Genomic DNA, 12,212 nt, shown 5'->3' with positions numbered 1-12,212 from the left:
TTTGGAAGAGTCAGGCAACATTTGTATGTAGCAAACTTCCTAAAGCTTCATGTGTCCAGTGAGGGTTCTCTGTTAGGTAGAGAGGCCTGGCAGAGCATTGAAAAGACCACAGAATGTTGTGGCAGCGAACTTGGGATCGAGCGCCCGTCTGCCATTTACTAGCTCTAAGAAACTGAGTTCTCACCTTTTCTGCACTGCATTTTCCATCGTCTATAATGAGGATTAGTATAGGATACTCTCCACAGCAACAGATTCTTATGACGCATGAACTCATTAACTTGGCCAAGTTTTTTTGGAAATCGCAAAAAGCTATTTCACATGTACTTTAAAGGTATTGCTATGGCTATTCAGTTCTTTTTTAGGTATGTTAAGCACATCAGGATACCAGGTGCTTTGAGGATACATAGTTAAGAAGAACTTCTCCCAATTTGGGGGAAGTTATAATCTTAGGCCAAGGGCTCACCCTCTATGGGGATGGGCAGAAAATATCTTGCTATACTTTTAGTTCTTGTAAAAATAAGATGATTCTATCACAATTAGAACAAGCCAACTCACAGTGGCAGCAACAGTCAGGAGGTTATTTTGCAAGTACTAATTGAATTTATCTTGCAAATAAGGAATGCACAGATCGAAATTAGCAGGTGGAGTGGAGAGCAGCACATGAGCGTTGGTAACAGGTAGAGGAATACCGTCTGCAAGCACATGAGAGACAGAACATAGCTTAGCCCCTGCCTGTATTAGAATTCTGATCCAACTGGGTCAAAAAGGTGATGATTAGCTCTGTCTTCCCAACAGCAGCATCTTGTTTCAGTAGCTTAAGGTGCTTCAGGAAACACTCATTTAAATGTCTTCAGGCTCCAGGTGAAATGATCACTGGTTTTAATATAGGAATAAGAGAGCCCAAATAGACCGGAAAGTCCAATAAAACATGTTCCTTCTTGCCAGAGTTATCCTTTGAAGAGCCAGAGGGGAAAAAAACCACATTAAAAAACAAACCTGTTCTAAGAATGCCTCATTATAAGGGACTCTATTAAACTAGGTCATATGTGCTGGGATCTGATCAGGGTTCTTGAAATGACTGCAGGCGCTCTAGGTCTCATTCCACCACCAGCGAGAGATCACTCTTGCCTCCCACATGGCTGGAATAAAGGGGAGAAGAAAGGCTTCTTTCCTTCTCCATAAAATTTCTGCCCATCATAATAAGGACACAGTATTTACCAAAGCTTAATTTGCAAGCTCAATAATCCAAAGGATTTCCTGAATAAGTGTCAAATCTGCTTTCAAAGATAGTAACAAATAGTGCTTGAAGGAATCTTAAAATAGCCACGCAAGCTGCTGATGCAGGTACCATTCCAGCACCTTCCCTATTATGAACTCCATCAGTTGACGCTGGGAAGCCCGGCGAGAACCGTGTGTGCGCTACCGTTGACACACCTTTGCTAAGGTCCGAGTCGCCCGCAAATGCCACGAAGCCATGGGAAAGAATTTCTCCATTCTCCTTTACTGGCAATTGTCAGAAACTACCCTTTAGCACACTCATTTCCCCATATCTTGGTTTTGTTTTGTTTTTTAAAGATTTTATTTATTTGACAGAGAGAGACACAGTGAGAGAGGGAACACAAGCAGGGGGAATGGGAGAGGGAGAACCAGCCTTCCAGCGGAGCAGGGAGCCTGATGCGGGGCTAGATCCCAGAATCCTCGGATCATGACCGGAGACAAAGGCAGCCGCTTAACGTGTGAGCCACCCAGACACCCCTATATTTTTGTCTCTGATAGAGGAACTTATATGAACCTATATGTTACTTACATGTTGGTCAGTGCACTGGAAGCAGGGAGGCTTTCTTTCCCTTCTCTGGTTCATAAATTCAAATTCCCTGGCACAAATGGAAGAACAGATTATTGCACCTGAAATGAGAATTAGTTTCCTTTACAGTAACTCAAGTAGTCTCAAGAGTGAAATATGAATAAGGCAATAATGTCAGCATTTATTACTTTCCCAGTTGGGCTCCTCATCACTAAGAAGTAGATCTGTTGATGTGATTTAAAAAAAAAAAAAGAAGGTAGATCTGTTTATTCTTATTCTAAATTTGGGAATTCAGAAGCAGACTTTTGGTTTAAATATGGAATTTGGCATAGGTGTATCTTTATTGTAGTGGAAATACAATTTAGCAGTTGGGAAAATGTGTTTTGCTCTATCCCAAATCATGAACATGTTTAGGTTTTTCAGATAAGAAAAAAGTCAAACAATTCCTAAAGCTTATTCTTTTTTAATATTTCTAAATCAGATAATATAGATTTCTATATAGAAATATTAGTATCACTTTTCTCTTAGCCTAACATGAAATAATGAATTAGAATAAGATTTATTTTTTTCTCAGAAAATACTTCATGAACTAAAACACATGTGTGAAAATTAGAATTATTTTATATATCAAACTTATTTTTCAAAATAATTTGTAATTCTTTTATGACAAATGTGTGTATGAAGACTATGAAAAGTCTAATCCCCTATTCATCAAATCATGTTATCACCCTTCAATTATGTGCTATTGCTAAATTTAGCAATTTCTAAGGAAATTTTAAAATTAAGGTATTTTCTACTTAAAAGTTATTTTAAAATTTTCTGTTTTCAAATTTTTGACACCCTGTCTTCAAAAATTGTATAATTAATTTTTGCAACTCAGTTATCCTCGAAGAACATAATATTTTGCCTCGATGTCATAATATAATAGATTATTATGTGCTGTGGGTTTTTTTGTTTCTGGGTTTTTTTAGTCATGTTAGTTCAACATAGTGATTAAGTCATTAGGGTAGTTAAAGTAACTAGGTATACTAGCATGCATTTTGCCTCTCTTAAAAAGTGAATTGGATTATACTGTGGCATTCTGATTCGTTCTGAACTGACTATAAATATAGCTAGAAAATATTAAATTCATGACCATACATTACATTGTCTTATATGTTCTTAATGTGCTTCTAACCACAAAGTCTTTAGGGCTCAATGGCTAACACATGGGCATGGTATATATGTCAATCAGCATATATTACCTGTAGCGTACTAAACACTTTTTCTATACATACACTTAAATATAAATTGTTTATATTTAAATATGCTTAAACATTTTCATGTTTAAACCTACTCAAATTATGTTCTTACTTCTTTTCACTTGCTGTATGAATCAAAACTATTTTTAGAATTCAAATTATAAAATGAGTGTTACAGAGCCAATACTTAGCACTAAATTATAGAGCCCCCAACCTGTTCGTGTCTGTGATTGTCTCATCACAAGGATTAGTTCTGATTATCTTAAATCCTTTAGTATAATTGGTAGTCATTTCCTAACCACTAAGAAAATTGATTTACAGACTCAGAACCCTAATAAAGAAAAAAACTCAAAATTCCATAAATAGCCAGAGTTAAGAAAAATCACTTGCTTGGGGAAATTCTTTCATGTTGCCTATACTGCAAGGGCTCAAGAGCAACATAAACACATTCTAGTAATTAACACTGCAGTGAAAAATATAATTACACAATATTCCCGTTAATGATACTCTACAATTATCAACTGAAGGTTTTTTGAGCAGATAGTATTAAGATGTCTCTAAGTGTGACTGGAATTGGCCTCGTAAAACTGCTTACATAAAACGACCAGCATCATTTAGTAAGAGTTCTTGGAGCATTTTTGAACCATTGAATGCCAAAAGAGGAAACTCAACGCATATATTGCAAGCCTTGAACTTCTCGTCATTCCTTTTGTTATATTCTTACATTTGGGTTGGCTAAAATGCCAAGAGATCACAGAAAGGAAGAGTGTTTCTAAATTATAGGTTTATAGTGTTCATTTGTATTTCATTAATGAAATTAGTTATGAGGTTATGAATCAAACAGAGTAGGTGCCAGAACTCTGTAGGATTCAAACAGGAGATTGATGTGACCTGTCCTGCCAGATCACTGTGCCACACTGAGCAGAGATCTGTCAATATTTGTTTAGGTCCGACTTGTTTGTTTTATTAGATCTGTCTGCAGAGCCTTGAACTTACCAGAATCCTTTTATATGCATATAAGACTATACCTAAAATTAGAGAAATGTTTTTAATGTAAAGGGAACTGAAATTCTTTTATCTAGTCATTGGTACTACTGAAAAATTTAGATTGATCTTCAGTTCTAAAGTGCTTAGAAGAGTTCAGAATCATTCTATTATAACCTGCTGCCCCAGTGATTAGTTAAACCTAGTTTTTGTGATTCCCCAAACTATACACACAGAACAGAGTAAATATATGGCAAACTCCTTTGAAAGGGCAGAACACTGTCTCCTGATTCCTGCCTATTTTGATGAGAATTGGAGAGAGAATTGGTTGAACCTGTAAATTATAGGAAAAATAGAGGGAAACAGGTTATGGCATTGACATAAAGGGTTTCCCCACACGTAATGATGGCAAGGTCATACTATTTATCTTTTGGAAGTACTAGACACAAATCGAACTGTGAGACATTGAGCTACCCAGTGACTGTTAGCATTTGTGAAATTATGATGCTGATCATTTTTGAAAATCATTATTAATTGAAGAAAAACTCTTCTCTAGTTACTACATTCATAATATAAATTTCTTTTTAAAATGCCATCATTTTACAACCACTTTAATCTTTATTGTTCAAAACTAACCAACTAGATTAGTATATCTGATTTTTTTTTTTAGAATTGTGAGAGTTCTTTATGACAAAAACCTTAAGGGAAAACATTGTGTTCATTTGCAGAGTCGAGATGTATTAGATATCCAATAGTTTCATTCAGTGAAAACCAGCTGTTCTGTTCCTTTATTTTTTTTTCCTTAAGCCGTGCCTGCTTTGCATCTTACATTCAAAAAAGCTTTTTTTTTTTTACATTCAGAAAAGCTTTTTTTTTTCTTTCTTTTACCTATCAGCCAGACTTTTACTTAAAGATAAAATGACTGAAATAATAAAATATTCAAAGTGTCAGAAATGGAGAGATATTGTCACAATGATGCCCACAGTCTAATATTATTTTTACTGTTTCTTAACAGTAAATATATGTAAAATAGCATATAGATAAACATCAAGCAGTTCAGTTCACTTCTCGATTTTGTAAAAAGTATTTCAGATATGTCTACCAAAGAATATCTTGTGATATATGCACACATTGGGCCCACTTTTATTTATTCTTTTATTCATTGTTCATTATTTTATTTTGTCATCAATGGCATCTACTTTGTCCACTGGCACCTATGAAGAGTTAGAAATGTGAAGACTTAGGGCTTCTACCCTTATAAAATTCATAGTCTGGTGGGGAGGACATGTCATAAACTTGAAAAAAAAATCGCAAATTGTGTTAGATGTTCAGAAAGAAATAAAAATCCCTTTGACCTAAGAACTTGGATTCACCTCTCATCTCTGCCACTTACTAAGTGTGTGACCTTAGGAAAATTATTTAGCTGCCCCTTGCCTCCATTCCCTCATCCGAAAGATGGAGGTGATCGCAGTGCTGCCTCACAGGGTTGTCCTGAGGATTGAATGAACTAGGACCAGAAAGACGTGGAGATCCTCTCTGATGGAGGGCACAGACTGAGCGCTTAGTAGCTATTAGCTGCGATTATCGTGTGGCGTCCTCACCCTGCAGAAGGGAGATCAGGGACCCAGAGAGGCAAAGCAACACAGCCAAGGTTGCCCAGATTTCAAAACAAACAAACAAACATACAAACAAAGAAAAAAGAAGACAAGGGAAACAAACAAAAATGCATCAGTCATAGAAAACAAAGTGGAAAAGCTATGCTATCTAACATTGTCAAGAGACACCCCTCTGTGGAGCTGGAACTTTCTAAAATGCAAGAGATAAGGAACTAGCAAGGTCAAGAGTATTCTGAGCAGGGACCCAGCGAAGGGAGGAAACCCCGCCCCCCCGTGGGAGGAGCCTGGTGTGAGGGGAGGAGAGACTCGTGCCACCCGGAGCTGAGATGGGAGATGGACTGCCTCGCAGGCAGGAGCCCAGTCAGGACCCTGCAGGGCTTGGAGAGGATGCGTACTGCGTTTTCAATGCAGGGGCGAGCTTTTTGGCTGGTTTAAGTTGGGGAGGGGCCTAAATACCCTTAGGATCCCTTATATTACCTTTCAAGTTTATTTCTTAAAATGACAGAAGACAAAACGGGATGACAAATAAGAGTCTTGGTGTCGAGCAGTGTTCTGTATATTACTTCTATTCACCTGAGTAGAATAACATGGTAACCGCAGGGCAGCCTTCCTGTACCACCGGAGAGTGCCTCGTCAGCAGCGCGTGTCCTTCGGAGCCCGCGTGTCTGCGGGACGTCGGGTTTTGTAAAGTGTATGGCGCCCTCTAGTGGGGGTTGCTTCAAAGGCGTCTCGCTTAGGTATCGCGGCTGCTGAACCGCGGAAACGTCTCCTGGGAGCCTGCCGAAGTGGAAAGATACCTGTGACTCGAAGCACATGTGAGAGGGCATCGTGTCCCTTTGACACAATGTCATCGTGTTCGGTATTTCTTTCAGTGGCACTGACATGATTGTGTTGACGTAGGTGTACATTCCAAGCCGAGTGGGCCTCGTCCTTCAGAATGTGGATGTGCCCAACTGAAGAGACGGAGTTTCAGCTTCCCCAGGAGCCCAGTGCCCTTTGTTTCCCTGTTCGCCTTGTCACGGCGCTTGTAATGTGCACGCGGGCGAAGCACGGCTGTCTAGACGAAACATCAGACGTCTGAATGGAGTATTGGCTTATGCAAATGAACGGCAGACTCTGGCTAGAGGGGGGTATGTTTTTGAAATTTCAAGGATCCTAGACTCTATTTTTCTAGGCATCCGAGCAGCTAGGATTCTCAGCTGAAGTATTCTGTGTGATGCCTTTAAACAACTTTTCTTTCTAGGCCAATACTTGATCCTTAAAGTTCACATATGAATCGTGTGTCATGTATGATTATTTCTGTTGAATGTATACAGTGTTTTTTTAAGAAGAATATTGGGGGACTTTATTTGTTCTAAGTATATCTTGGTTTAATATATAAAGCACCAAGGTTGTTACTATGTTTTTTTTTTTCAAATTGTGTTTAGAAATACTGTAATAAGTATGTAGTAATGTAGTGATATAAAATTAAGAGTTGGATCAGAGATAATATAAGACCATTATACACTTGTCCATGCTTCATTTTGCCTAAGTTTTATCTTGTGACCTCTGCTTCATTTAATATCTTGGTGGATGCTGATATCTCCGTCTTTCTGAAGACCTGAATTGGGAATTGTAACAATTCAGAAAATGTCTTTTATTGTTAATCAATAAAAAATAAAAAAAAAATTAAAAACTGCAAAATTGCCTTTGCTAATATTTACTTTGCTGGACTACCATTGGGATTGATTTAGAATGAATGTTAAAATGCTTATCTTACCTCTCATACCCTCCCCACATATATGCACGCATGCACAATGGGCCAAACACGGGTTAATAATAGTTTTTCTTTAGGTACTATTTTGTAATGTAAGATTATATTGACTAACTCAGGTATCCAAGCTACTCTGCAGCTGTAAACCTGAACACTTTCAGACGTTGAATTAACTGTCTCAACTCAGTGGGATACTCAGTCATGAAATTGCCAGTCAATTCATTAAATAGTAGGCCATAGCTCTGAAATCAGTGACACATAATTCATTCATAACTGAGAAATTGTGATGCATTTATAAAACAAAGTATCTCTCACTTTTTTAGGATCTTATTTTCTCCTTTACATTAATACATAAATAGTGATGGCTTCTTTTTTGTTTGTTTTTAGCCTGATTATTCATGACTAATACGTAGTACTTGGAAGTCTTAACCTTAAAAACTTATTCAGTACTGGAAAGGGTTAGCAAAAGGGACTTTTATAGCTAAATCTATTATATATTTACCATTTTTCTTATAACTTAGGCCTGAAACATGGTGTGTACTTTGACTTCAAAGTAGAGTAATAGTTCGATTTCCTGACAGAATTAGGATTGCTAGCTGATGATGGTCCCTACTAGGAAATGTTACTGGAAGCCTCTGTGTTGCTTGTTACCAAATGTTCTGAGTATCTTAGCACTGCCATGATCTGTGTGATGTACCCTTTACTGATAACCATTCAACATACAGGGGCACCTGGGTGGCTCAGCTGGTTAAGCATCTGCCTTCGGCTCAGATCCTGAGTCTGGGATTTGTGTTGGCCTCAGGGTCCTGGGATCGAGTCCTCCATCAGGCTCCCTGCCCTGCGGGGAGTCTGCTTCTCCCTCTGCCTGCCACACTCCCTGCTTGTGCTCTCTCACTCTTTGGCAAATAAATAAATAAAATCTTTTTTAAAAAACAACAACAACATTACAGCTTGCAGCCATGATGTTTTATGTTCTTGTTCATCATTTCTTACTTTGGCATTTCATTTGTATGAAGAGATGTGGGAATTTTCTATCATAGCTCTTTGAAAATAACAAGAAATTACTTCAGATCTAGAACCCATCTTCTTTCCCTTGTGACTTCCGTCGTCTTGATCAGTCTTACCAATATAATGTTTCAATTTTTACGATCTAAAGTTCAAATTTAACAACGGAATGTAAGTTGCCTTTGTCAAATGCCCCCCCCAACGGGAATAATAAAAGGATGTTGCTAGGTAGAAATTATAAAAATACATGCAACCAAAATATTAAGAGTCCAAAGTAGAATGTAGTTTTTTGTTGTTGGTTTTTTTGTTTGTTTTTCCTATCAGAGCAGACAGCCTTTCTAGAACATTCTAGTATTGTAGTGTATTTCTCTATAGGTCTTCATTTTTGTATCAATAACATTCTCATCATCATGTGCTCTAGTGAGAAGTTCTTTCTTTTAATTGGTTAAACATTTTCAACAATCACAACAGAGAGATGCACAATTTTACTCCGTGTGCCTTATAATGTTTTTTTTCTCTGATGTGGTTATCACTCATATCAAAAATGAGAGTCCTCTATCTTTGTTGACTGGTTTAGAATAAGTATTTTTACCATTCTGATCTTCTGTGTTCTAGAAAACATAGATGATTACAGATTTCTTTCCCTTGTTGTTTTTTTTTAATATCAGTGAGTGCTAGTAATTATTTTCCAAAACAGAATTTACCCCTAATGTTAATGATGCTTCATGTATTAGTTTAATATCAGCTTACGTGGAAAGTGCTTATCTTTAATAATCAAAAACTGAACTGTAAACATTTTTCCTAGAACGTTTCCCACTTTTTAGCACTTGAACTCTGAGGGTCAACTCCTTTCCTATAATTCTTTTTCTGTACATTGAATGTTTCTGACGTTTCCCTGCTCTTAGCTGATGCATTCATCTCTAACATGAAATGAGGGAGTTAGCCACCATGTTCCTCAAGTTCAAAAAATAACCAGTGACAATAAATTGACTTTTCTTGTGGCAACTGTGAAAGAATGCATGTATTTTTTCCTCTGACTCGAGCATTCCCCTTAGCAATATCAATTCAACATTTGTCAACCATCAGGGTTATAGCCATGGCTATGTGGGATCATACGGGAGGCTGTCTGAATAAGGAGCCTATTCTTCAAATAATACAGAAGAGAGTGCAGACAGATCTCGGGGAAGCGATGAAGGGTAATATGTTTTCCTCTCGTGTTCAGCTGCGGCTTCGGGGCAAATATCTTTTCACTGTCTCTGGTCCCGCAGCCATTGAATCCCATGATGAAAGGAACATAAAATAGGTTTCCTGTTGCTCTTCCTGTTTAAAACAAGCCAGGGCAGACATACCTGATAAAAACCAAAGCAGGAAAGCAGCTTTCTGGCTGGCCTCAAACCTCTGAGACGATTTCTTTTTGCCTCTTTTGACTCGCGTCCTGATCTGGGGGTCTTTGAGTCTTGGGTTTCATTAATCTATATATTTCCTTTTAGGGAGACAGGCACTGAGCTAGGAACTTTGCTAGGTGGAATATTTTGTTGAAAGAAAATAGAAATCTAAACCTAACAATGTCATGTCCTTTATGCAGTCGAGTTCATTTATCATGCATGATGCGTTAGAATTAAAATGTAGATAAATTTTCCCACTAAAGCCAACCTTCAGGGGGAAAAAAATCAAATGAACTCCCTACTAATTTTTCTGCTCTATTATCTTATTAATGGTGATTTGTAGAGAATTGTAGAGAAACATTCATACTTTAGGGCAGAATTTCTTAATTGGTAGTGTGAGAAATTAAGATACAGTAGCTCTAAGTGTTTCTGTCTTTCTGTAATTTAAAACATTACATCTGGATTTTAACTCTTGGCAAAAACTGTGCAGAGAATGTAATGTTTATTTACATGAAAAAATGTATTTTGTGATAGATACGCTGATACTGCAGGGTATGTCACTCAGAAGTTTCCTTATGACTAACAGTGTTTCTTTGATTTGTGCTGGACCAGGGAGAGGTATCCGGCCCTCACATACTCAGTGCAGACCCCTTCACCTAGAAGCCTGCACTGAACTTGAACAGAGCACTGTGATAGCATGGTCAGAAGGCCTGAGTTCCACTTCTAGCTCATCCTTCCCGTGCCTGGTTTTAGAAAGCACCCACTGACTCTTTCTTCTCACTTAGGTCAATAAGGCAAAGGGGGCGGGGTGAGGGGAGCATTGGTTTTGTAAATGCTGTTGTTTGATCAATAGCCAAATGGATGGTGAGTCAGAGGAGACATCTTCCAAATTCATTGTCAGGGACACACAGTCTCCACCACCTGTCAGTCTTTCACAGCTTCTGAGCTAAGTTATCCACCCCCTCCCCCACCTAGGCTGGGATGTGGGGGCTGCCTTAGAGAGAAAGGGATTGTGCATTTCCTCCACTAATGCAGGTGACCAAAATGTCAGTCCTCCTCCACTGTTGCTTTCCTTTGCTTATTTAAGCTTTTTCTCTGAGTACACGAGGACATTCCAGTAAATTCCATTCCCCTGCAGTTATGTTCTGCCTCCTTAGTGGGTCAGCTATTCTTAAACTTGGCACTTACATAACTCAGTCTCATGAATGAAAGTTAACAACCCCTTTATGGCAACCAACAGGGCAAGGTAAACCATATATACGGTGACATAGCCACAGGTACCCTCCAGTGAGGTGTGGCAACCAAGTGCTAAGGGTCAGTGTTTCTCTCCTCTTCCCATTCTGCCCACACTACTGACAGAAGGCATGAATTACAGAGGCGACTTAAGAATTACAAAAGAGAGGTCAAGGTTAGAAACAATTAGGCCCATCATTTTTTGGATTGAAAGTCTGTACTCTTGTCAGGCATACACACATTCATTAAATAAATCTTTGCACAACTAAATAGTAATTTTTTCAAGAAGGGGGAGCAGTACCAACCATTGCTCTGCAATTCCTACAGTTGTTGTTACTTACAATTAGTGCATAGCAAAAAACTAGCAAAAAGGCTATCACCCTGAATTACTCTACCACATAAGGATATAAATTAAGTGGGATGTGTTCCAATTGTGTGTGCTTGTCTAAGGTCAGACAGGAAACATAAAGCTGTAAATGCATGAAAAAAGCTATCCTATATATAGAATTTGTAAGTAAACTGAAAACCCACAAAGTCCACTGATTCCAATATTTATCTTGAACTAATGAATTGTTTGATCTCTATATGTGATACTACTCAATTTAGGCACCTTTTCTCACCATATTATGAGCATCAAATCTGAACACATGATTTTATTTGGTTTTAAAGAGCTTTCAAATCTCAGAATGAAAGGCAGAATATGTTTCAGTCCCTTTAGATAATTTCTCACCTCAAACTACTTGGTTGTGAGTTTTTTATTTTTCCTTTAGAAAAAGAAGAGGAGGGAAATGAAATACTTTTATTACTTCTTTATGTATGTCCACTAGGGATTCTTTTTACCTGAGTTTGTAGTATCGCTTTCCATTCACTCCAGTAATGTAAATAATGAAAAACACTACATGGGATTTCATTTCACAAATGCCTCTAGCCTTGTTGTCAACTATTGATTAAAGCCAGTCATGTGATATGAAACTCCCCCCAACATGAAAAGTCAACTTTTTTTTTTTTTCCTAACATATACCATGTTGGCTACCATGTTCTGAGTGCTTTCCTCTTATTCTGTGCCCTATGGTGGGACTTTATACATTATCACTGAGTCTCTTAAACTCTGCCAAATGATTATAATTACCTCTGTTTGAGGTAACGCTCCTCCTCATCCTACCACACTCTGCTGTCTTCCACAGCAGATCC

General features: G+C 38.0%; 1 protein-coding gene across 1 annotated transcript in view; it reads left to right on the top strand.

Moving 5' to 3' along the window:
- GBE1 (1,4-alpha-glucan branching enzyme 1) overlaps positions 1-7,328 on the top strand; it is a 270,179-nt gene extending 262,851 nt beyond the window's left edge. Inside the window, exon 16 of the mRNA XM_044251151.1 lies at positions 6,546-7,328. Within this exon, the coding sequence (XP_044107086.1) occupies positions 6,546-6,602 (57 nt within the window). The 3' untranslated portion in view covers positions 6,603-7,328. The remainder of the gene's footprint in view (positions 1-6,545) is intronic.
- The last annotated feature ends 4,884 nt before the right edge of the window (positions 7,329-12,212 follow it).

The sequence above is a fragment of the Neovison vison genome, chromosome 6, assembly GCF_020171115.1.
Source record: "Neovison vison isolate M4711 chromosome 6, ASM_NN_V1, whole genome shotgun sequence".
NCBI classification, from domain to species: Eukaryota; Metazoa; Chordata; class Mammalia; order Carnivora; family Mustelidae; genus Neogale; species Neogale vison.
The sequence above is the reverse complement of the archived record's forward strand: the minus strand, read 5'-3'. Positions and strand labels throughout refer to the sequence as shown.